Source organism: Mus pahari, chromosome 3 (assembly GCF_900095145.1).
Source record: "Mus pahari chromosome 3, PAHARI_EIJ_v1.1, whole genome shotgun sequence".
Lineage (NCBI taxonomy): Eukaryota > Metazoa > Chordata > Mammalia > Rodentia > Muridae > Mus > Mus pahari.
In genome coordinates, this window is record NC_034592.1 from 135,609,276 (window position 1) to 135,634,408 (window position 25,133).

At 46.9% G+C, this 25,133-nt stretch overlaps 1 protein-coding gene across 1 annotated transcript in view; it reads left to right on the forward strand.

Annotated features, from left to right (window-relative positions):
* Nucleotides 1–20,157, forward strand: part of Pofut1 (protein O-fucosyltransferase 1) — a 27,220-nt gene extending 7,063 nt beyond the window's left edge. Inside the window, exons 3-7 of the mRNA XM_021194164.2 lie at nucleotides 416–598; nucleotides 1,430–1,542; nucleotides 11,654–11,846; nucleotides 13,176–13,418; nucleotides 18,359–20,157. Coding sequence (XP_021049823.1) covers nucleotides 416–598; nucleotides 1,430–1,542; nucleotides 11,654–11,846; nucleotides 13,176–13,418; nucleotides 18,359–18,547 — 921 coding nt within the window. The 3' untranslated portion in view covers nucleotides 18,548–20,157. The remainder of the gene's footprint in view (nucleotides 1–415; nucleotides 599–1,429; nucleotides 1,543–11,653; nucleotides 11,847–13,175; nucleotides 13,419–18,358) is intronic.
* Nucleotides 20,158–25,133: the final 4,976 nt, after the last annotated feature.

Here is a 25,133-nt window from a genome sequence, read left to right on the forward strand (position 1 = left end):
AGTGTCTCTGGTTTTATGTGGAGTTCCTTGATCCACTTAGACTTGAGCTGTGTACAAGGAGATAAGAATGGATCAATTCACATTCTTCTATATGATAGCCACCAGTTGTGCCAGCACCATTTGTTGAAAATGCTGTCTTTTTTCCACTGGATGGTTTTAGCTCCCTTGTCAGAGATCACGTGAGCATAGGTGGACCACCAGAGCTTCTGCTGTTTGTTTTTGAGCTGGAAGATGGTTTCTCTCAGTTTGTCTTTGCCCCAGCTTGAGTGTCTGCTCGTGCCTGCTGTAATGGGGATGAAGCCTAATGCTTCATCTTTGCTAGGTCAGCATTCTAGCACTGAGCTCTATCCAGTATCATAGTCTTCTGGAAACAAGAGTACTATGGAGACCTGGACCCCTCCCTTTTCTCCTTTAGCTCCATGTGTCCTACCAAAAGTACTTCAAACTGGAGCCTCTCCAAGCCTACCATCGTGTTGTCAGCCTGGAGGACTTCATGGAAAATCTGGCCCCCTCCTACTGGCCCCCTGAGAAGCGGGTGGCATACTGCTTTGAGGTGGCAGCCCAGCGAAGTCCTGATAAGAAGACATGTCCCATGAAGGTAGATCCTCTTCTGTTTCCTGTCCTCTGGGCCCTTGAGATTACATGGTGGCAAAATGTGGAGAAGATGGGGGTTTGTCTGTTTCTGACACTTGTTAGCAGTGTCACCTTTGACACTGCGCTTCTCTGAGCTTTGTTTCTAGCTGGCTCAGAGAGGAGGCTGTATGTAATAGCACTGGGAGCTGAGGTGCTGTCAGAATAGTAAGTGATGCTCTCGGGACAGTGATGCCGGCAGCTGGCGGCCACTCATTTACACCGTGACTCCTCAGACCGTGAAGGAGGTGCCGCCGATGTCCTCACAGGATAGAGAAGACACAGGTGTAACTTGGCTTGCTGTCTGCTCTCTTAACTTGAGTGTTCTCCTTTTCTCAGCAGGTAAAGTAGTATGCTGTCTTAGCCTCTTAAAGCCCTAGTTCAGTGGTTCTCAACCTGTGTGTTGCCTTTGGGTGTCAAATGACCCTTTCACAGGGGTCACCTAAAACCATCAGAAAACATAGATGTTTACATTATAATTCAGAACAATAGCAAAATTACAATTAATGAAGTAGCAATGAAAACGACTTTATGGTTGAGGGTCACCACAACATAAGGAACTGCATTAAAGGGTTGCAGCATTAGGACGGTTGAGGACCACTGCTCTAGTTCATAGTTCCAGGAGAGACTCCTTCAAACACTGTTGGAAGCCAAAAGAGAAGCTGGAGCCCTCTCCTCAGCCCAGAGACTGTCCTTTGACACCAGGTGTCACATCATCCATCTTCCAAGGCCCCTTCTCTCTGCAGGTTGTGGCCTCGTCTCCAGGTTCAGTAAGCTTTCTACCACTCTCTTTCTACAGGAAGGAAATCCTTTTGGGCCATTCTGGGACCAGTTTCATGTGAGTTTCAATAAGTCAGAGCTGTTCACTGGCATTTCCTTCAGCGCCTCCTATAAAGAACAATGGATCCAGAGGTACTTGGTGGGGATAGCAGTACTGGGTTTACGAAGGCCTGGGACTCAGGGCCATCCAGCTCCTTCCAGGTCCTTTCTCCTTCTACCCCACCCTCTTGTAAGAGACCAAAGGTGCAAACACTGTGTTCTTTCTGTTGAACTTAGGATCCTATGTGATCTGTTTCCATCTCATCGCCTGCCCCAAGGTTGAGCAAGAGTTTCTCGGCTGATAAGGGATGTCATAAAAGCACATATTCAGTCACATGCATGTTGATTTCCTCCTCCAGGCGTGAGAATCGTTCCCCTTTTGTCTCCCTCTTAGCAAGGTGAAACTGGAAGCAGTGCCTGGAGAACAGCTCAGGTGCAGACTGGCAAGTGATGTCACCCTTATAATTACTAGCTAGGCTTTATTAATTGTGTGCCATAGGCCCTATTTAAAAAATAGGTTAGCAGGACACAGGCACAAGCTGTGAAATATTTATGGAGCGTCTGTCATGTGTGAGACACAGTTTTCAGAGGCCAAAGGTATATGAAAAATGAGGACAGCCCAGCCCTGGTCTTTGGAGAACCACGGTCTAGTCAGATGGATAAACTTGTGAGGGGATCTGTTGTTGATGTTCTAGCATGGCAGAAAAGAGCCTGGGCTTAGATGTCAGAATAAGGGGTACTATAGACCTTGCCTAGCATATACAAGGTCCTGGATCCGCTACCACAAAAGAAGTCAGTTTAAAAGCCAAGTATGGCTGGACATACCTTAAATTTCAGTACTTTGGAGGCAGAGGCAAGCAGATCTCTGAATTTGAGGCCAACCTGGTCTACAGAGAATGTTGCAGGACAGCCAGGGATATACAGAGAAACCCTTATCTTTGGGGGGGCGGGTGATAGAGGAGGAAAAAGAAGAAAGAAAAAGAAAGAAGAAGAGATGATGATGATGATGTTGTTTTTGTTGTTGCTGTTGTTGTTGTTAGGGGGTTAGAGGAGCATGTGAATTGAAAGTGGTCATGGCATTCGACATTTACAGACCAGCAGTAGACTGCAATAGAGCCAGGAGTGAACACTGGCCGGAGTTCAGACCCAGCCTTGCTTCTTTCTTGGGAGACAGAAACCCTTGCAGGTCTTTGGGTCCAGCTTCCACCTTGGTTTAATGAAAACTGCACTAAAGTATTTGTTTCCTATCATAGAAAGTACATGGTGCGTAATAAGCAACCAGTTAGGTGTCATTCACATGCTTTATTTTATTATGTCTATAATAAATTTCATGAAATCACTATTATTAATTCCATTTTGAGAATGTTGGGTTAATCTCAGGACCTGATACCACTGAACTACCCTCAGTTTTACAGAAGGAAGCCTACTCATACATGGTAGGTTAAAGGCCAGCTTGGGTCTGCATGTGAATCTTTAACATATTTCATGCCTGCTGTATGCCACACTATTCCTGAGTCTTGGTAGGTTTAAACTCAGGATCAATGAGTCTTTGAGATGGAATTGTCATCTAAGATGTACACATAGAACAGTGAAATCAGAGAAGAGTGAAGTCACTCGTCCAAGGTCATGAAGCTTGAAGTAGCAGAACTGGACAAGTCTGACTCCAAAAACCATTCCTTTTATAAGACAGGGTTTTTGCCCTGTAGAACGGGCTTACCTCAAAATCACCATGTAGCTAGGAATGTCCTTAAACTTCTCATCCTCCTATCTCTGCCTGCCCAGGGCTGGGATTACTAGCTTAGAAGAGCTACTATTCTGGCCTAAAGGCGTAGTGTTCAGCTGCTGTGTGGCCTTTTTTTCCAGCTAATATAAAAGCCACTTAAGCCACTTGAGAGTCTAATTTCCTTCTTTGCTGGTCTCAGATAGCACTTCCCATTTGATCACCTGATGGGTTCTCCTCCTTCACTTCTAAGTGATAAGCAGCATTGCATCATTGGAAGGTAGACAGGATACAAATTTGTCCCTAATAGCTCTCCTTAGCTTTTTGGCAAAGGTGCATAATATTTGTTTCCACTGAGAAAAATATGTCACCAACACTAAAAGCAACACTGAAAGTAAATCACAAAGAGTGGGCTGGAGAGATAGCTCGGCGGTTAAGAGCACTGACTGCTCTTCGGAAGATCCTGAGTTCAAATCCCAGCAATCACGTGGTAGCTCACAACCATCTTTAATGAGATCTGATGCCCTCTTCTGGTGTGTCTGAAGACAGCTATAGTGTACTTATATATAATAAATAAATAAAACTTTTAAAAAAATCATAAAGAGCTACACTAAGTGTCTGATACTCAGGGACAGAGATGGGGCAATGCTTGTGCACCAGCACATCAGCTGGGGAGTGTACTCAAGCATATGCATCATTCAACCATCTTGTTTGAGTTTGTCATGTTATAAGAACCATGTGATATAGCTGAGCAGTGGTGGCACATGCCTTTAATCCCAGCACTTGGGAGACAGAGACAGGCGGATTTCTGAGTTCAAGGTCAGCCTGGTCTACAAAGTGAGTTCCAGGACTATACAGAGAAACCCTGTCTTGAAAAAAAAAAAAAAAATCCCAGCACTTGGGAGGCAGAGGCAGGTGGATTTCTGAGTTCGAGGCCAGCCTGGTCTACAGAGTGAGTTCCAGGACAGCCAGGACTACCCAGAGANAAAAAAAAAAAAACCTTGGGATCTACTAAGTTAGTTAGCAGACCACCGGCTTCCACTAACCCAAAAGCTAGGAACGTCAGACAGCATCTGAGGCCCAGGACAGCCAGGGCTATACAGAGAAACCCTCAAAAAAAAAAAAAAAAAAAAAGAAAAGAAAAGAACCATGTGATAGGCTAGAGAGAGGCTCAGTGGTTAATAGCACTGGCTTCTGGTCTAGAGGTCCTGAGTTCAATTCCCATTAACTACAACCAGTGGCTCACAGCCATCTGTAATGGGATTTGATGCCTCTTCCTTCTGATGCTCCCTTCTGACATGCAGGCATACATACAAATAGAGCATTCATATACATAAATTATATATGAATATGAGTTTATAAGTTGTGAGAACTTAAACTTATGCCTTAAGGTCCAGTTTGGGGAAAAGTTGAAGATATAAAGAGGCAGTCTGAAGGAGGCAGAGCTCTCTAGGAGCCTGCCTAAGAAGCAGGTGCTGACTCTCAAGCATTGCTCTCGATTCTAGAGGTACAGGAAGGCAGATCAGGCTTCTGCTCTGATGGAGCTCCACATCTAACGAGGGAAGAACTGAGTAAACTTACAGAGAGCAATTGTGGAACGCTAGGGCTTTGAGGACATAAGGACATGCTGTCTGACTGCAAGTAGCAGAACAGACTTCAAGGAGAAGGAACCAGCCATACTAAGATCTAGGAGTGAGCACTCCTTGGTAGAATAGAAGGAAGGTGACTCTTGGTAAGATGTCACAGAGGCCCACAAGCACAGTATGGGCAAGGGACAGAAGAGCATGTGGTTGGGGTAGAGTGAGGAGAAGGTGGGTGGTAACTGGTCACAGCCTGATAGTACTGTAGTAGTTCCTGCTCACTGTCCTTGGCAACCCACAGGACTGATCCTGTGCTTGGCCGGATAGTGCTTTTGGCCTGGGTTTTCTTGGTGGTGGTGGTGGTTTGGTTTGGTTTGGTTTGGTTGTTTTTGTTTTGTTTTAATTTTTCTTATTTTCCGTTTTCTTTATAGAATCCCAATTATTCAAAGTTCAAATCCAGGTTAACATTTAATTTCTTAGAATGAGTGGTCTAGAATATCTATCTCAGACTAGATAGTTCTGGGTTTTTGTTTGGGGGGGGTTGTTTGTTTTTTAAATAAAGAAATAAATGTCTAGGCATGGTAGTTTGCACCTGTAACTCCTAGGCTCAGAATGCTAAAACAGGAGGACCAGGAGTTCAAGGCCAATCTGAGCTATATAGTAAGTTTAAGGCCAGGTTAGGCTACATGAGACCCTGTCTAAAAACAAAACAGCAAAATTAAATTTTCTTATAATTCCACTGCTATAAGGAGCACCATTAGCCCTTCAGTAAATGTATTTACCTATCTTGCATTTTCTTTTCTCTAGACATGGTTTCTCTATGTAGCATTCGCTGTCCTAGAGCTGGCTCTGTAGACCAGGCTGGCCTCCAACTCACAGAGATCCACCTGCCTCTGCCTCCCAAGCAGTAGATTAAAAGCATATGCCACCTCCACCTGACTTCCCTCCTACATTTGTATATTCATACATACTCATACATACACACACACACACACACACACACACACACACACACACACACATACATTAACTAAACTTGCTGTGTTGCTCAGGCTGGTCTTGAACTTGTAAACAGTCATGCTAATGAAGTCAGTTTCAAATGTGAAAAGAGTAGCTAGCATTATATTATGTATATTTATGTTGATGGAGGTTTGTTTGTTTGTTTTTGTGTTTTAAAGACAAGTCTGGCCTGCAACTTACTATATAGACCAGACAGGCCACTAAATACCAATGCTCTTCCTGCTCTGCCTTACTGTGCTGGGATTTCAGGTGTGCAACACCACATCCATCTCAATGAGCTTTGTGAAAACCACTGTAAGTGTACAACTTAGTCACATTTAGCAGGTCGCGGTATGTAGCCATTGCCACCCTCTATCTCCAGAACCTTTTTCCTCTTCTTGACTAGAGATCTGCTCAGTAAGGGCGAATTTCCACTCCTACTTCCCCTGCCTGGGTGTAAGGGATTCTGCTTTCACTATGAACTCGCCCCTTCTGGGGACCTCAGGAGATGGATGAACCTTCATGTAGTACTTGGCCTGTTTATGTTCAACTTGTTCACTTTGCATTGTCTTCTGGGTTTGTCGGTATCAAAGCATGTGTTTGAGTCCCACCCCCTTGAAGGCCAAACAGTGCAGTGTAACTAGCGGTTTACCTGTTTGGTCTCCCACCACATGGATTCAGAGAATCCTTCCAGCTCTGCTGGTTCTCAGTCCACAAACTTCAATTCAACAGATAAAGGTGTCTGTTTATTTACTCTTGGAAGTATGTGAACCGTTGTGTTGAAATTATCCTCATGTATAAAGAGTAGATGTCTGGGTGTATGGTATGCTTCCAGTCATGGACAAAATACCTGAGAAAACAAACCTAATGGAGGAAAAGTTTGTCTTGGCTCATGATCTCAAAGGCTTCAGCCCATTGTCATTTGACTCTGCTACTTCCAGGCTTGTAATGGAGCACAACATTATGGTAGGCAGCAATTGGAATTAAGTCAGCTCACAGGGTGGAGGCAGAAAGAGCCAGGGAGAGGGACCAGCAACAAGACAGTACCCTTAAGGGCATTTCCTCAGTGTCCTACTTTCTCCAGCTATGCCGCACCTCCTAGTAGTCCATTCAACTATGAATCAGTGGCCGAATCTGTTTCAAGGCTGGAGCTCTCCTGCTGTTGGGCCTGAGAACCTCAGGGGTACATCAATGCCACACCGTGGCTACTGAGGCCCTCTAGGCCCACCACACACACATTTATAGGATCAGTAAATGAGTACAGAGGACACAGAGACACAAACAAGGCAGAGTCCTTCTCTCAAGATTTCTGCTGGGGCTGGTGAGATGGCTCAGTGGGTAAGAGCACCCGAGTGCTCTTCTGAAGGTCCGGAGTTCAAATCCCAGCAACCACATGGTGGCTCATAACCATCCGTAACAAGATCTGACTCCCTCTTCTGGAGTGTCTGAAGATAGCTACAGTGTACTTACATATAATAAATGAATAAGTAAATATTTAAAAAAAAAAAAAGATTTCTGCCACGAAGGACATTTTTCCTCCTGATTTTTGTGTAGGAGCTCTGGGTTGGCCTTCAGGGCTTCATAGACTCAGCCCTATAGGCCCCGCCAATCACATATGACCTCTATGTGTTTGCAGAGGCTAAAATCTGGGAGAATGACCAGCAATGTATTATGGTTTAGATATGAAACCCCTTTCAAAGGCTCATGTGTTGAAGTCTTGTTCCAGTTCAGCAATGCCCAGAGCTGACTGGAGAGATCTCCAGCCTTAAAGACTCATTCACTGGTCAGGTTGGCCGGTAGTGTTGGTCAGGTTTTCTTTGCAGCTGAGGCCCTCTTCCCATTCTCAGATATCACTGAGGGGAGTGAACCATGGAGTCATGACCGACCGCTTGTTTGTTGCATGTCGAGTCACAGCTGATGTAGTCCTACTGGGACAGCTTTGTGCTGGCACAGGGTTAAACATTCCAAAACTGAACTCACCAAGAGTCAGTTCCAGGCTCTTTCTGAGAGAACAGGAAGGACATAAATACTGATTTATCCTAGTAATTCACCACCCATCATGTCAGAAAACCTTTTCCTGTTAGAGGCCCCTGAAGTGATGTCTAAAATGAGTTTAGCCTCAGGTCTGGCCCATGGTAAGGTGATGAAGTAACATTAGTTTCTTCCTCCTTTACCCACTGCCATCATGCCCTGGGATTTTTATAGGGCCCCTGATCCCTCACATTCAATTCTAAAAATATTTACGGCACCTGTTGCCAGTGCTATGAGCTGTGGCTCAGAGAAGCTTCATATTTCTGTATTAGGAGATGCTCCCTAGCTGGGCAGGAAAATGAGAGTAAGATTTAGGAATCAAGAACACAGCTAGTAGAGCTGGTAAAAGCCCTGACTGAGCTGGGCGTGGTAGTTCCCCAACTCAGGGGGCAGAGGCAAGTAGAGCTCTGTGAGTTCAAAGCCAGCCTGGTCTATGTAGTGAGTTCCAGGACATAGAGTTACATAGTAAGGTTGTCTCAAAAGCACTGCTGCTTTTACAGGGGACCCAGGTTCAGTTCCAAGCTTTCATATCAGGCAATTTGCAGCTGCCTATCTAATCTAGTTTCAGGAGATTCAGCACCTTCTTCTGTCTAACATAGGCACATGCACACATATGATGCAGATTCATACATTTAAACACGTATACATTTTAAAACTTAAAAAAAAGTGAAGCTTACTGCCTGATGCAAACCCTGCTCCGACAGTTTCCATCCTGTGACTTTGCATGTTATACAGCCTTCTTGTTTCCTTATCAGTAAGATAATAGTAGGCACAATTCCCTTAAAGGGCTCTTGTGGGAATTAAATGAGTTAATATGTAAATAAAGCAATTGCTTTTCACATAATATGGTTCAGTACATTATTGCCAAGTATACACATATAAACAGAACCTTTAAGAGTCCATCCAGACAAGCATCATACAGAGCCAGGCTGCGTCCATGGCATAGGACTCTGACTAATATCTGGGAAAATCATGGAAAAGGGACCACTAGGGCCACTGCCCTCAGTGTTCTCCAGTCCTGGCAACAAAGCTGTTGAGCTTGTCAGCATGCAGGGGAAGGAGCTGAGCCTGGGAGTGGTGACCTGTCTGGAGGCGTGGAAGGCATTGCTAAAGAGTGTGTTTGTGTCAGGGTGAAGAAGGTGTGGCAGGTGCATTGCAGCTCCACAGTGTGAGTGGAGAATGAGTCGGCCTACTGGCCAACAGAGTTTATCCATGCAAACTGGGGATGTCAGAGATGTCATCACAATCCTGTGGTCTCCAAAATCAATATGATCCAATCACCAAACATAAAATGACATTTCTTTGTGGTTTGGGTTTTTTGTTTGTTTGTTTTGGGGTTTGTTTTGTTTTGTTTTTCGAGACAGTGTTTCTCTGGCTGTCCTGGAACTCACTTTGTAGATCAGGCTGTCCTGGAACTCAGAGATCCACCTGCCTTTCTCTGCCTCCCTGGTGCCAGGGTTAATGGCATGCAACACGACACCAGCATAAAGTTAAATCTTTTAAAGGTGAACTAGGTTATGTGTACCATGATGATGATGATGCTCAGCATTCTGTAAGACCTTTCTGCATGCCACGCACTACTCTAAAGGTTTTATTTACATTAATCCATGCAATCCTTTCAGTAGCCCTATAAATGGATATATTAACTAGCTTGACTGTGCTGAGCACTGCATACAAAACATTACCTTGTATACCTTAAATATGGAGTTGTGTTTTTTAATAGCCTTATGAGGTAATACTGTTTTCAACTCTCTTACAGACAAGGAAACTAAGCCGTGGGTGGGTGGGTGGGTGGGTGGATGGATGGATGGATGGTTGGATGGACTTATGGAAGAGAACATGTTGTCTTTAGAGAGGGAGAAGAAAAGAAGGGAATGACATGGTGAGCTAGGGCTTTTGTGTTTTTTATTCATTCTGAGGTAGGGGTGTGTGTGTGAGTGTGTGTGTGTGTAAGAGGACAACTAACTGCAGTTGGTTCTTTCCTGCCTTCATGTGGATTCCAGGTAACCAGCTGAGGTCCTCATGTTCCATGCAAACACCTTTATTCTCCAAGTCTTCTCACCAGCCCTCCATATGAATGTTTTTAAACTCCGAAGCACAATACAGCATTAGTATCTGCTGATGTAGGCCATGGGCATGTCAATTATTTTCCATATTTGTTTTAGGGTTTACAATATTCCATGATAATTTTTACATTTTTATTTTACTTTCTCTATGTGCTTACTAAAGTCAGTTCAGTTCTACCATGCGGGTCCTAGGAATTGAACTCAGGTCGCCTGGCTCGGCTGGTACACACCTTTATCCCATGGGCCATTTTGCTGGCCCTTTAATAATTTTTTTTTGAACTATTTTTTTTTGTTGTTGTTTTTATGTGACCATAGATCTGCATGCATTTGTGACAGTTTAAAGAGATCTTGTCATGTACTCTTGACTCAGTATCCCGGCCAGGATCTTGACAGTGATGCAATCCTCCTATCTTGTTTAAATTGTCTTTTTTTTTTTTTAACTTATACACAGCTGTGTGTATGTGTATGTTAGTTATGTGTGATTTTTGTAGGTTCATATAACCAGTAACACAGCTAAGATACTGAGTGTTTCTTTCAATGTACATACCTTTATATTGCAAGCTTATTACTATCCGTGCCTCCCTAAACACACACCATCCCCAGCAGCCATTAGCCTTTTTTCTACTTTGCCCTTTCAAAGGTATGTCGATGGATTCATATGGTTTGTGCTCTAGGGGGATTGGCTTTTTTCACTTAGGGTAATTCCATTAAGAGCCATAGCTTGTTTGGTAGCCCATGTTCTGTATGGCAGTGGCACTTCATGGTGTGGATGAACTAATGGTTCTATTGGGCTGTTTCCAGCTTAGGGCAGCTGGAGTACAGCTGCTATGAACAGTAGAGTACATGTCTGTGTGTGAATACAGGCTTGTATCTCCCTGGTGAGTGAGTGCTCACAGAGCTACCACTGGGTCATATCTGATTTCATAAGCAACTAACTGCAAACTTTTCCAGAGTGGCTTTCCTAGTTTGTAATACCTAGAAGGGACTTCAGTGGGTGGGGCAGATATTTGGAAGCAGAAGTCTGGAATCAGAAGTGCACTCTGAGTTCACAGACAGCAAGCAGTGCTTTATGGTTCTGGACAGGAGTCTGGGTTGAGCTGGAGAGGAAACCCGGGTTTGCTGCTCTTTGGCTTACTGAACCCTTGCATGCTCAAAGCACTGGTTAAGGCAGACAGAAGGCACTGCCACTGGAGCCTAGTCTAGCAGAAGATAGATATATGTGGAAAGATTGCAGAAAGGATTCTGTGTGCTGGGGTTATCTGAAGACCTTTGGTATATCACATGAGGGTAGGGACCAGGCTGGTGTCATTCTTCCTGGGTCCTGACATAAACAATAAGTATTTGCTAAGTATTGAGTGACTAGGCTAATCCCATGTGCACAGTCCCTACGAGTGGGACCAACATTGTCTGTGTAAGCAGCTTCATGTCTCAGTCCTGCTGTATGGGTAAAAGGGCAAGGCTGGGTCCAGACACCCCACCCTGGAATGAATTACCATACCACAGATTGGAAGCCAGCGTGATATATTAAATGTTGGAATGCTCTACAGTAAATTTTTAATTGTTAAACAAGCAAAGAAGGTTGTAAATTCCGTGCGGCTGGAACAGTATTGCATATTGTGCCTGCTGTCTCCACCAAGGTTTCTTATCAGCCAGTTGAGATTTCACAACCTTTCGTCTCTTGCTTGTTATAGGGGCCTCTCCACGGGGTCTCTGGGGCATGGTGCAATGCCATCCTTTATCCCATGGGGGTGGCAGCAGGGCTCTTTTTGCCTCCTGTCTGACTTCCCCTTGTTCCATCTTATGCCTAGATTTCCTGCAAAGGAGCATCCTGTGCTTGCACTGCCCGGGGCCCCAGCACAGTTCCCTGTCCTGGAGGAGCACAGGGAGCTCCAGAAGTACATGGTATGGTCAGATGAGATGGTGAGGACGGGAGAGGCCCAGATCAGTACCCACCTCGTCCGGCCCTATGTGGGCATTCATCTGCGCATTGGCTCCGACTGGGTAACTTCCTCTTCCTCTCTCTGGCTGGCATTTGCCTTGGCTTGGAGCAGAGACAGCTAACTCCACCAAGTCTGGGTTTTAGCTCACGATCTTGCTACTACAGCACACATCAGAAGTATGCATGTGGAGCTCCTGCTGGAGAGCTAGCATTTAGCAGCTGCCATTTGTACCCTGGTGTTTGCACATGGGCAAACTAGGCCATTAAGTCAGATCCCAAACGAGGAATCCTCTGCCTCAGTTCAGCCAGTAGATTGCTATTGAAAGGGAACTATGGAGACTGAGTGGCACACACCTTTAATCCCAGCACGCAGATACAGAAGCGGGTGGATCTCTGTGAGTTTGAGGCCAGCCTGGTCTACAGAGCAAGTTTCGGGACAGCCAGGAGTAAACAGAGAAACCCTGTCTTGGGGAAGAGAAGGGAAGGGGGGAGGGGAGACACGGACTGTCATGGAGGTTGGGCTCCTCAGAAGTGCAGGTGTTTTCATCCTCCCAGAATTTATGTAGAGTACCCCAAGAAGAAAAACATGTAGTCATCTCTCTAGAGGATAAGAAATAGCTTTATAAAAAGAGTCAAGTACATGAGAAAAACTAGTCAGAAATAGACTGGACCCACCTCAGCCAGATAAAGCCTATCTCTCTGGAGCCTATAGCAAACATGTGCCTCAGGGGAATGATCTGAAGTCCCACTTGAGCGGGAATCAGATAAGCCTCCCTTATCAGCAGTGCTGAGCTCTACTGAAGTCCCAGATAACAACAGAGCAGAAAAATGCTTTTCAACCCCACTCAGAAAAAAAACAGTGTTTTTGTATGGCCCCACCCCCAGGGTTTTTTGTAGCCAAGGTTGGCCTCAAACTCACTGTAGCCAAAGCTTTCCTTAAAACATGATTAGGCTAGAGAGATGGCTCAGTGGTTAAGAGCACTGACTGCTCTTCCAGAGGTCCTGAGTTCAATTCCCAGCAACCATATGGTAGCTCACAACCATCTGTAATGGGATCGAATGCCCTCCTCTGGTGTGTCTGAAGAGAGCAACAGTGTACTCACATACATTAAATAAATAAATCTTTAAAAAAAACAAAACTTGATGATCTTGCCTCCAAAGTGCTGAGATTACAGGTCAGCCTCACCAGTCCTGGGTTTTCCCTTAGCCCTTAGTGCTATTAATACATATATAGTAGTGGTTAGGCAGTGGGAGGACATTCACTTAACATGTTCAATACACACACACACACACACACGTTAGTCTCCTCTGTAGCACTTTTCCATTTACCCATTCCTGTGTTCAAGACAGCTGCTTCTCTTAACTCTGCTGCCCTCTACCCCTCCCTGTAGAAGAACGCCTGTGCCATGCTGAAGGATGGGACTGCAGGGTCACACTTCATGGCTTCCCCTCAGTGTGTGGGCTACAGCCGCAGCACAGCGACCCCTCTCACCATGACCATGTGCCTCCCCGACCTGAAGGAAATCCAGCGGGCTGTGACGCTTTGGGTGAGAGCACTGAATGCCAGATCGGTCTACATCGCCACAGACTCTGAGAGCTATGTGTCAGAGATCCAGCAGCTCTTCAAAGAGAAGGTGCGCCTGGCCCAGAGTCTGCTAGTCCCACATCTCCTCTACCTGCTTTGGGCTTCCCCCCACCAGCTCCTTGCCTCACTGATCCCTAACATTCCTTCTGTCCACAGCTCAGACATGTCTGTGAGTTCTCCTGCGTCCTTGCTGGAACATCCCCAGGTCCTTTCTTTGCTTGAGGCATTTTCTAGCGCACCTGAGGCTAGTGTAGCCCCCCTCTTCTGTTCTCTGAGGTTTGCCCGGGTGCTTTGACTTCTGGAGGCTGCCACCTGTCGTCATGGGCTCTAGGGCAGTGCCTGGCACACAGTGCAAATGCTTTGTTGGATAAGAACACAGTGGTCTCTGAAATGGAGTGCACAATAGGGTCAGGTGTCATCTAGCCCAGACAGGCTAAAAAATGCAATATGTAGCTGAATGCAGTATGACCTTGAACTTCTCATCTTCTTTCTTGCCTCGTCCAACTGCCGGGTTCCAGGCTTTCATCCTTACACCTGGCTCCAGAAATGTCCTTGAGACTTGAAGTCTACTCATTCTTCAGCCTTGCGAAAAGTTACCTGACCCTCTGTGCTGATTCCTCATCAATAGAGTAGAACTGAAAAGCACCTGTCTTCAACACATCTGTAAAGATCTGTTTTATAGAGAAATGATGATGTTTCCCACGACTAAAATAATGCTCAGTAAATGAGCTCTTGTTGGTACCAGAAATGAATGAAGGGGAGACCTTTTGTGCTTCGTGGGTATTTCAAGAGGTGCTGCTCAGCAGCAGAATTTGCTTGGCCGATGTTTACGTCAAGGGAGTAGCAGGTGAACAGTGAGCATGCCTCTGTGGTGGCTGAGAGACTAGTTAGTAGGCATTCGGGAGACCAGGTGACTGAGGACCTCAGATGCCAGCAGCCCTAAGAGGAAGACAGTAGAAAGATGATTTTTTAAAATGTGTGACCCAGAATAATTTAGAGGCTATTAAGAAATTATGTGCCGGGCGTGGTGGCGCACGCCTTTAATCCCAGCACTCGGGAGGCAGAGGCAGGCGGATTTCTGAGTTCGAGGCCAGCCTGGTCTACAAAGTGAGTTCCAGGACAGCCAGGGCTATTCAGAGAAACCCTGTCTCGAAAAACCAAAAAAAAAAAAAAAAAAAAAAAAAAAGAAATTATGTAAAAGAGGTTCAAAGTTTGACTAAGGACTCTGACATTTAGAAATAAGAGGTGAACATGTATTTTATTAATATGGATATTTAAAATGAAGGGTGCAGCAGACATTGGGAGCCGCTGGCCTTACATATGGGGCATCTTTCTGTGTTTTCACTTGCTCCACCACCTAAAACATGAGCGATGCCCCAGCCAGCAAGCAAGTGTAGGCTCAATGCCTTCTGCTGTGCCCTGCCCATTTCCTAGATAGAAAATCAGCTAAGAGTCTTCAAGGCCCTCTCACTCTATCTGCCCCTGCATGCTGTAGATGAGGAGTGCTGCCCAGAAAGGGCAGAGCTAACTGAGGCGTCCCAGGGCCCACAGCAGCTGGAATGACAGAACTGGTAAATTCAGGAGTAGATGGGACTGTTTGGGGACTTTTGGCTGAGATTAAAAGATAGTGTCTTTAACAATCCAGGAAACAAGGCTCCTGGTGCCAGAAAGCTTGGTGAACAACAGAGCGCTTCCAGGCAACTCTGCCCACCCCTCCTCACCTGCACGGAGCTGAGGCATGTGGAGAGTCCCAGGGGGTTTTCATGAGCTTTAGGGTTGATGCACTTATTAGTTAGGCCTTGAGCCTCTTGTTATGGCCTACTTCCTGTTCCTGTACTGGTGTTCTTGCCCTACCCCTACCCCTACCCCACCTCCACTCTTCAACCCCATTTCCTGTGGGCTTATATTTTACTCTCGTCCCCTTCTTGATGTGTGACAACTGTGTTATGTCCACACACATATGTAAATGTGTGACAACTGTGTTACGTCCACACACATATGTAAATGTGTGTGTGGAGGTAAGAGGACAACTTCGGGTACCGTTTCCCTTTTGTTTTGAACAAGATCTCTCACGGACCTGAAACTTAGCTGGCCAGTCCCAGAAACTGCCTGTCTCCTTTTCCATTGCTGGGATTTTGAGCACACACCACTAAGCTAAGCTAGCTAGCTTACTTAAAAAAAAAAAAAGTCTCACTGTGCAGCTGTGACTGGCTTTGAACTCAAGGAGATCAGCCTCTCTTTGTTTCCTAAGTGCTGGGGATCAAACTCGGGTCTTTTTTTTTTTTTTTTTTTTGGTTTTTTGAGACAGGGTTTCTCTGTATAGCCCTGGCTGTCCTGGAACTCACTCAGTAGACCAGGCTGGCCTCGAACTCAGAAATCCNCCTGCCTCTGNCTCCCGAGTGCTGGAATTAAAGGAGTGTGCCACCACGCCCGGCCCTCAAACTCAGGTCTTTTTGCTTGCAAAGCATCTTTCTGACAGAGCAGCTTCACCAGCTCCCTACCTTTGTTCAGAGCAGAGCCTCACACTATTAAGCTGGGACATCAGTGTATGAGAGGTGGTCCTGCCTTCAGGGTCACAGTGTAGACTGGGGAAAGACTGTGGGTGAGTGAAGGCTTGTTCAACTTCAGTTCCCTGAGACTAAACAGAGCAACAAAGGTCCAGCTCAGGTCCAGCAGGACATAGGGTTAACAGAGAACCACTGAGGGGTTAGAGCCACAAACAGCCATGTGCTCCAAGAGTAGAGCACAGGTCACTGACCTGGTACACAGCAGGGAGGGAGGGCTTCCCCAGTGTGGGCCACATGACTGGAGAAGGGAAGGGTAAGCGGCATTAGACAGTGTCTTAGTCAGGGTTTCTATTCCTGCACAAACATCATGACCAAGAAGCAAGTTGGGGAGGAAAGGGTTTATTCGGCTTACACTTCCATACTGCTGTTGATCACCAAAGGATACAAAGGATACAGAACTGGAACTCAAGCAGGTCAGAAAGCAGGAGCTGATGCAGAAGCCATGGAGGGATGTTCTTTACTGGCTTGCTTCCCCTGGGTTGCTTAGCTTGCTCTCTTATAAACCCAAGACTACCAGCCCAGGGATGGTCCCACCCACAAGGGGCCTTTCCCCCTTGATCACTAATTGAGAAAATGCCTTACAGCTGGATCTCATGTAGTCATTTCNTCAACTAAAGCTCCTTTCTCTGTGATAACTCCAGCTGTGTCAAGTTGACACAAAACTAGCCAGTACAGCCAGGTAAAGAGAGGTTATCCCCTATGTCTTAGTTAGGGTTACTAGGGCCATGATAAAACAGTGTGGCCAAAAGTAAGTCCAGGAGAAAACGGTTTGGCTCACACTTCCACATCTCTTCATCATTTTAGGACATCAGGACTAGAACTCAATGCCGGGCATAGTGGTGCACACCTTTAATCCCAGCACTTGGGAGGCAGAGGCAGGTGGATCTCTGAGTTTGAGGCCAGCCTGGTCTACAGAGTGAGTTCCAGGACAGCCGAGGCTACACAGAGAAACCCTGTCTTGAAAAAAAACCGAAAACAACAACAACAACAACAAAACAAAGTGAGTTCCAGAACAGCCAGGGCTACACAGAGAAACCCTGTCTCAAAAAAAAATTAAAAATAAAAAATACAAAACCAAAAAACTCAAAACAGAGAAGGAATTGGAGGCAGATGATGCCGAGGCCATAGAAGGGTGCTGCTGCTTACTGACTTGCTCCTCATGGCTTGCTCAGCCTGCTTTTTTATTAGAACCCAGGACCACCAGCCCAGGGATGGCACCACCCACAATAGGCTGGGCCTTCCACACACTGATCACTAAGAAAATGGTCTAGGACTAGAGAGGTGGCTCAGTGGTTAAGAGCACTGACTGCTCTTCCAGAGGTCCTGAGTCCAATTCCCAGCAACCACATGGTGGCTCACAACCATCTGTAATGGGATCTGATACCCTCTTCTGGTGTGCCTGAAGACAACAACAGCATACTCATATATAAAATAAATCTTAAAAAGAAAGAAAGTGGTCTACATTCTTGCATCCAGCCCAAGCAGGCATTTTGAAAATATTTCTCAACTGAGGCTGTCTCTGCTCTGATGACTCTAGCTTGTGTCAAGTTGACATAAAACTAGCCAGGACACTCCATAAAGGAGTATATGCAAGTATATGCAAAGACCTGAGGAGAAATGGGAGGGAGGGAGCTTGGCAGACTGGAGCTGGAGTTTCTAAGGACTGGGAGATGAGAGAACCAGCTTGGCAGGCCTCATCAGGTGCATTTCGGATCTGCCATCCTTACTGAAAAGCAGTAGGGCACCCGTAAAGGGTCTGCAGCTGGAGAGCAGGAGTGGGGACATGGGGTCTAAGATGTTTCTTTTGGCACTTGTGTAGTGACCAGACCAGGAGATGCTGTGAGGACAGCAAAGAGGGCACTGAAGTTGGTCAGGCCTAGTGTGGGGTAGGCCCTCGAAGGAAGTGACAGAGGTCTCAGGGGTGGGTAGATTGGACAGGACATGAGGCCTGGGAAGGTTGCTGGGACGAGGCGGGCGCCCAGGCAGCTGCATGAGATGGCTGCGTGCTCCTTACGCCCCCCCCCCCCCCCCCCGTGTCCAGCTTGAGGGCAGCCACGCAGGCAGCACGTAAGCTAGCTTGAGCGGCTTGCGGCTTCTTGGGAGGATTGTTTGATGCTGAGGGTAGAACCTGGGGCCTTGTGCCTCCTGAGATCATACTGTGTACCCATGAGTATACCTCCAGGCCTGGGCAGCCTTGGATGAGTTGTGAGGGCGCTGTAGGGTAAAGAAGGAACCAGCAGGAGTGGTGCTGAGGCATGGCGTGGGAGACAGGACTCAGGTGACCACACTTCAAAACCCTCACCCCAGTCTTCATCCTCTCCAACCTTCTCTTGGTCTGAAACTTTACTCAGGAGAGGAAGGCTGAGAGTGTGGTCTCTTAGTCTTGGCTCAACTGACCTTGGCCTTATCTTCCTCCCTACAGGTGAAGGTGGTGAGCCTGAAACCCGAGGTGGCCCAAATCGACCTGTACATCCTCGGCCAGGCTGACCACTTCATTGGAAACTGTGTCTCCTCGTTCACTGCCTTCGTGAAGCGGGAGCGGGACCTCCATGGGAGGCAGTCGTCCTTCTTTGGCATGGACAGACCCTCCCAGCTTCGGGATGAATTTTGATCCCATCTGGAGCCCCCTACCCCCATTCCCCAACCAGGCTTGGCTGCTAAGGATGTTCCTGGGACAGCACACCCCTTTTCTCTCCTGCCAGAGGTGGAGAACAGTACCAAGGACTTCCTGGAAGAGAAGGCATTCCATCCCAGGCATTGGCTCCCATGCTCCCCAGCCAGAGCTGCTCTGGGCTGCATGGTCATGCACATACCAAGCAGCCACTTTCAGCCTGGGCTCGCCCTGCTCGGAGTGGCCTACAGTGCTCAACTTTCTCTTGAGCAGTTACTTTATAAAGAGGAAGACTACACACACACACACACACACACACACACACACACACACATGTATTTTCTTGGTTGAGAGTTTGGGGGAGGAGCACAGGGGTAAGGTTAAGATAATCTCATATAGCCCAGGCTGGCCTTGAACTCCTGATCCTTCTGCCTCTACCTCTTAAATGCTGAGATTACAGGAGTGTCTACCTCGACACTCAGTTGATCTCTGTAGTTTTGATGCAAAGCCATGCAAGACTACCTGAAAACTCCCCTTTGTTTTTAAAATTCAGTGGAGTCCATTAGCACAGATACCTAAAGTGACCTTATAAGTGCAGACAAAGCCAAGGAGTAAGTGGGCCTATTGGCTGCTTTTCTGGGGATCCCCTAAAGGGCCCGCAGACTTTCCACTGCCAGGCCCAGCTACTGCCATCCCTGGGCTCCTCTGTTGTGAGCACAGCAGGCTGGAGTTAGCAGTGAGTGGTCCAGTGCTCTGAGGATGGGTGCGTGCTCGCACCACAGTGGCAGTGTCCGGGCCTCAGCAGCATCACTGAGCTGCTGGTGAGGCTGACAGGGTGCACTGAAGGCTGCTGTCTCTAAGACCCTCCCAGCCTCTGCTCTGTGGTCTCAGCCCTCACGGCAGCTGTCCCCTAAGGACTGCTCACCAAGCCTCTGACACATCCGTGCACAGAGGTCATGTAAAGCCCCAGCTTGGGAGCAGTCTTCGCCCCTCCAGCCAGTGTGGTGAGGTCCTCCTGATGCTCCTGCTCTCATTTGTAAGAAGTGAAGTGACCAGGTGGTTCTAGATTCTGCCTTGCATGGGGGCATTTAGAGGCTGGAGCCCCAGTGGGTGACCATGCAGACCACCCTGACGGGCACAGCATTTCTGAAGAGCAGGTGCTGGGCTCTAGTCTGTGGCAAGCACTGTACTGAAACTTTGACCCAGTTTCTCCCCGTAAGGGCTGAATCTGGTGGGTTCTAAGTTTCAGGTCAGCTCGTGAGCGGTGTAAACCTGGAATAGAACAAGATCCCTGTGTGGCCGTTGTGGAGTTTAACTGCTGCTTATTGCCAGGCACTGTGCTAGGGCTTTATGGGCATCCTCTTACTTAGTTTGCCCCCGGTATTATCCTTTTCTTTCTGACAAAAAAAAAAAAAAAGTGAATATTTAGAGACATTTTCTCCCAGGCAAGGCCACACAGCTGTGGGTGATAAGCTAGACCCACTGGACTCTCTGTGTTGCTTTCCCGGACCCATTGTGCACTAAAGGACACTAGGGAAATGATGAGCCACCCTGCCTGCCTCTGCATACTGCTGTTGGCTTCTGCTGCCAGCCCTATTAGGAAGCGGCATTAGAAACAGGGAGCTCTGGATAGTTCTGGATAGTTACAGTACCTGATTTCATTCAGGAAATGTTCACTGATGGCCTACTGTGTGCCAGGAAGGAGGGTTGCAGCAGAGAAAGCCTAAGACCCAGGATTGCAATCAGGAAAACAAAGCCTGTTTGCTGTGGGAGGGAAGGGCTATGCAGAGACACCGAGGGGAGAGCACAGGGAAGCTGTTTTAAAGGAATCACCTTAGGGACTGGAGGAGGACTTACTCAGCTGAGGAGGCTGCACATTTCCTGCATTAAGCATGGCGCATGCCAAGGCACTGAGGCAGAAGGGAACAGCAAGGGAACAGCAGGAGATGAGGTGCCAAGGTACCGTCCCATGGATTGTGACCTGTTTATGAGGCCCCTTGGAAAAGTAGGAGAGGGGAGTTGGTGCTGCCTGTGGGTGAGAGGCTAGGCCATTGTGCTGGAGGTGGGAGGAGAGATCACATTCTGAGTATATCAAGTTATTTTTGTATTTCAGTCTTTTTAGAGACACCAGTCTATGTAACCATGCAGTATATACCACTTAATGTCTTGGGTTTTTTACATAACCACGCATCCTATTTTCCCTGTGTGAACCTAGCAGAATAGATGCTTCTAATTATGTAACTTCCACCGAGGAGTGTTTTGTAGTTTGTGATTTGCCTTCTATGAGATCAATTCCCAGCTGTCACTATTGGGAGTTGTTTTTCCAAGGCAGGTTTCTCTGTGTAACCTTTGATGTCTTAGAACTGATCAATCTCTAGACCAGGCTGGCCTCTAGTTCACAGGTCACCTACCTGTGTCTCCTGAGTGCAGGGACTAGGGGAGCGCTACCATTGCCCAGCTACTGTTGTGATTTGAAAACTGCTGCTGCCTACAAAGACTTCTCTTTATTTAAGATACAAATTATAAATTCTCAAAAGTGAATTTGTTCAATACAAGAATTGTAAAATTCAACTGTGCTCAAACAATGTGACTTTAAAATACTGAGCTCACTATACAGAGAAACCCTGTCTCGAAAAACAAAAAAAAAAAAAAAAAACCTGAGCTCACAGTATTAACAGTTTACTTCAGCAGTTAGTTTCATTCATTCCCCACTCCTAATTGGTCTGGAGACTTTTGTTTGGTTTTGTACTTTGGGATAGGGTCTTCTGTGGGCCAGTCTGGCCTGGAACTCTTGATGTAGCCCAGGCTTATGTATGTATTCCTAATCCTCCTGTTGTAGCCTCACAAGTGCTGTGGTTACAGTTGTGAGCTGTCTCACATTGCTTCCTCCTGAGCCATTAAATGAATATGCATGGATGCCAAGGAAAGTGCCAACTGGATCTGCAGTGGGGGGCTGGGGGAAGCCCCAGGAGGAGGCTGAGCTCAGGTGGGCCTCTTCTCTCCATGTTTCCTTTCCAACTTCTAGGTGCTGAGGCAGTGGTATCTTCTTTATGGAGTTCTGCAGGACAAGGCACTGAGAGCCACTCACACCTGAGCAATCAAAGTGGCTGGAGCTGAATGCCCCCAGGAACATGCATTTTTTTTACAAGTTCCTGTGAAAGGCCCAAGGCCTGCAGTGTGGCATCACCCAGGGGAGCCGCCTTAAAAATGCAAAATCCCAGTTGAGCCCTTTAGATCCAGCCTGTAATCTCAGCTACTTTGGAGGTTGAGACAGGAGAGTCACATTCTAGGTCTACCTAGCAACTTAGGTGAGACTGTCTCAAAATAATAAGGCTTCAAAAAGATGGGAGTGTTGTTCAGTTGGCCGAATGCTTGGTCATCATGACACAGCCCCCAGGAGTACATGGGAAAGTATCCCAGTTACACAGGATACCGTGTCTTGGCCACACTGGCCTGGCAACAAAGTGGGGTCTGGTGCACAAGTGTTTGGATTCTGTTCTGGCTGGTTTTTGTCAACTTGACACAAACTAGAGTCATCTGAGAAGAGAACCTCAGTGGAGAAAATGCCCCTGTCAGACTGTCCTGTAGGCAAGCCCGTGGGGAATTTTCTTGATTAGAATTCATTTTGAAGGGCCTAGCCCACCATGGGTAAGGCCGCCTCTGAGCAGGTGGTCCTGGGATGGATAAGGAAGTAAATGGAAGGCTGGGTGTGGTGTCCCAATTAATCCCAATTCTGGGTGGGCAGATCTCTAAGTTCAAGGCCAGCCAGGTCTACAGAGTGAGTTCCAGGACAGCCAGGGCTCTGGGGTCTGGAGCAAGCCAGTAAGCAGTGTTCCTCCATAGTCTGCTTCAGTTCCTGTCTCGGCCTCCCTTCGTAATGGACTATAAAACCTAAAGGGAAATGAAGCCTTGTCCCCCGGGTTGCTTTGGTTGTGGTACTTATCATAGCAACGGAAAGCAGACTCAGACCCCAAGCCCGGTGTCCTTCCCAAAGGACCATCCAGTCTCAGACCCTCAGTTTCACAGTTGAAGAGGAGACAGTGGTGAAGTGGAAATGGAAAGTTAGTTATGTCAAATGATGTTTTGCTGGGGCACACAAGTGAGAGGACGTCTTGCTAAAGCAAACGAAGGGCTTCCTGAAGGAGACACAGGTGAAAGGATGTTTAGGTATAGCAGACCTGAAAGGACACTTGAAGAGTAAGTAGAAATCTGACCGCACAGACAGTGGGAGATGAGCACTGAGAATTGGTTTGGTTTGCTGTGTCTTGCTATTCTCAAAAGATGCACTTGTGTTGGTTCACCTTACATAGTGTTGTTTAGCTCAACTTGTGGTAAGACTGTCTTTGAGAAAAACTCGCCCAAAGACTCGTGAGGTTCCTGCGGCAGCTTGCGACTTCTGCGCCTCACCTTGGGCCGATTGGCACACCTGGTCATTTCTTCAGGATTGGACTATAGCTGCCTGGTGTCTGCTTGCTGAGAAGACTGGACTGGAGCTGTTCTTTGTGCCTGGTGTCTGCCAGCCTAGAGGACTGCTCTGCAGCTGCCGAATTGTATTTGATGTTTGCTGCGGGACTGAGCTGTTGAGAAGGAAGATCAAGCTCACCCCCAAAGAACTATTGCTAAAGTGCTTCCCCTACATCCTGATGACTTTTCCACTACCTGTGTTGGGTGGTGGGCTGCAAGAGAGATTGGACCCTTATTAAAAGTAGGGTTTGCCAAAAAAAAAAAAAAAAAAATATGCCTTCACAGTGGTTCAGAGGACAGAGCTTTGTCACCAACAAGTTCTTTGGCACTCACTAGCCCCTCCCCCTCTGAGCTCTACTCCCAGAAGCCTAATCCTCTGGTGGCAGGAGGGGCTTCCTCCCCATCAGACTGAGCTCTCAGCTTCCTGTTGGCTCTCTGGCAACAGCTGTGAGAGATGGTCTCACCCTGAGCAAACAGTGTGTCAAAGCACAAGGAAACTTCTGGAAGGCAGTGCCCAGCAGGGCTGACCCACTCCTAGGACTGCTTCAACCCCTACTGAGGCCCTGCAAGTCTCCCCAGGCATTTCAGACAGGGTCTTTTATTTCTCTGGCATCCTGTGCCCACTGCTCAGAGTGGCCTCATGGACTGCTGGTGGTCTTTTATCACCAAACATCTTCAGTGTGTTGGCTCCAATTGCAATTTCAGTTCTGGTGATGCCCTGGCAGGGCCCGGCAGGGCGGAGTGGAGTGATGTCACATGCAGGCTTAACAGGTTGGGCGGTGTTTAATATGGACAATTTAAAAAATATTATCATTGTGTGTGTCTGATGGGGGTGGCCAGCATATGTAAAGGCTAGAGAGCAGCTTTGTGGAGTCAGTTTTCTTCGGCCCTTACTTGGGTTACAGGGATTAAAGTCAGGTTTCAGGCTTGGGGGGCAAGTGCCTTTCCTTTCCTGGTGAGCCATCTTACTGTTGCCAAGCATACTCTTTATGTTCCATTACAATTAAATTTCTTCTGGCTAGAGAAATGGGTCCATAGGTGACATTCTTGCTGTGCAAGTATAAGGATCTAAGGTTTGCCCCCCCCCCAGAACCCACACAAAAAAGCTGAAAGACTGGAGAGATGGCTTAGCAGTTAAGAGCAGTAAACCTGCTCTTCTGTAGCCTTGGGCTCAGTTCTCAGGATCCACACAGTAACTCACAGCTCTCTAACTCCAGTTCCAGAGAGTCCAAAGTCCTCTTCTGTCTTCCACGTCACTAGGCTCACATGAGGTACAGTCATATATGCAGGCACTTGTTCAATAAGCGATGATGATGATGATGATGAAAGCCAGGAAGGGTAGTGCACACCTGTAATCCCAGCACAGTGCAGGGGCGGCAGAGACAGGAAGGACTCTGGGCTCATTTGTCAGGCAATCTAGTTTAATTGGTAAGAAGTTCAGTGAGAGACCCTGTCTTAACAAGCTTGGGGTTGGGTAGGTACCTCTGTGAGTAAGTTTGCTTGCAGCGCAAGTCTGATGGCCTGACTTGGGATCCCCGAGCACACTACAAGCTGGACACAACAGCACTTGTATGTAATTCCATTATGCCCTCTGAGGAATGGAAGGGGTGTCAGGAGAATTGCCCTTAGACTGACTAGCCTGGCATATGCCGTTGAGAACGAAAGGAGAGACCCTGCCTCAAACAAGGCCGAGTTTATCCTCTGACATGTTAACACATACACTTAGACATATCACAAACACATTATACACACATAACACACCCTTTATCCATACACACATATACACAACACAATCCATATAATATATATATATATATAGTACATACACTAATTGTACATATACAACATATATAAAACACATACATTATACACATACAGATATGCACACAAATCAGGAAGATTCCCAACATCAACCTCTGGCTTACACACACACACACACACACACTCACACATACCATGTGTACTATAAAAATTGTCATTTTAAACGGAGTGGAGCCAGGCGTGGTGGCGCACACCTTTAATCTCAGCACTTGGGAGGCAGAGGCAGGTGGATTTCTGAGTTCGAGGCCAGCCTGGTCTACTGAGTGAGTTCCAGGACAGCCAGGGCTATACAGAGAAACCC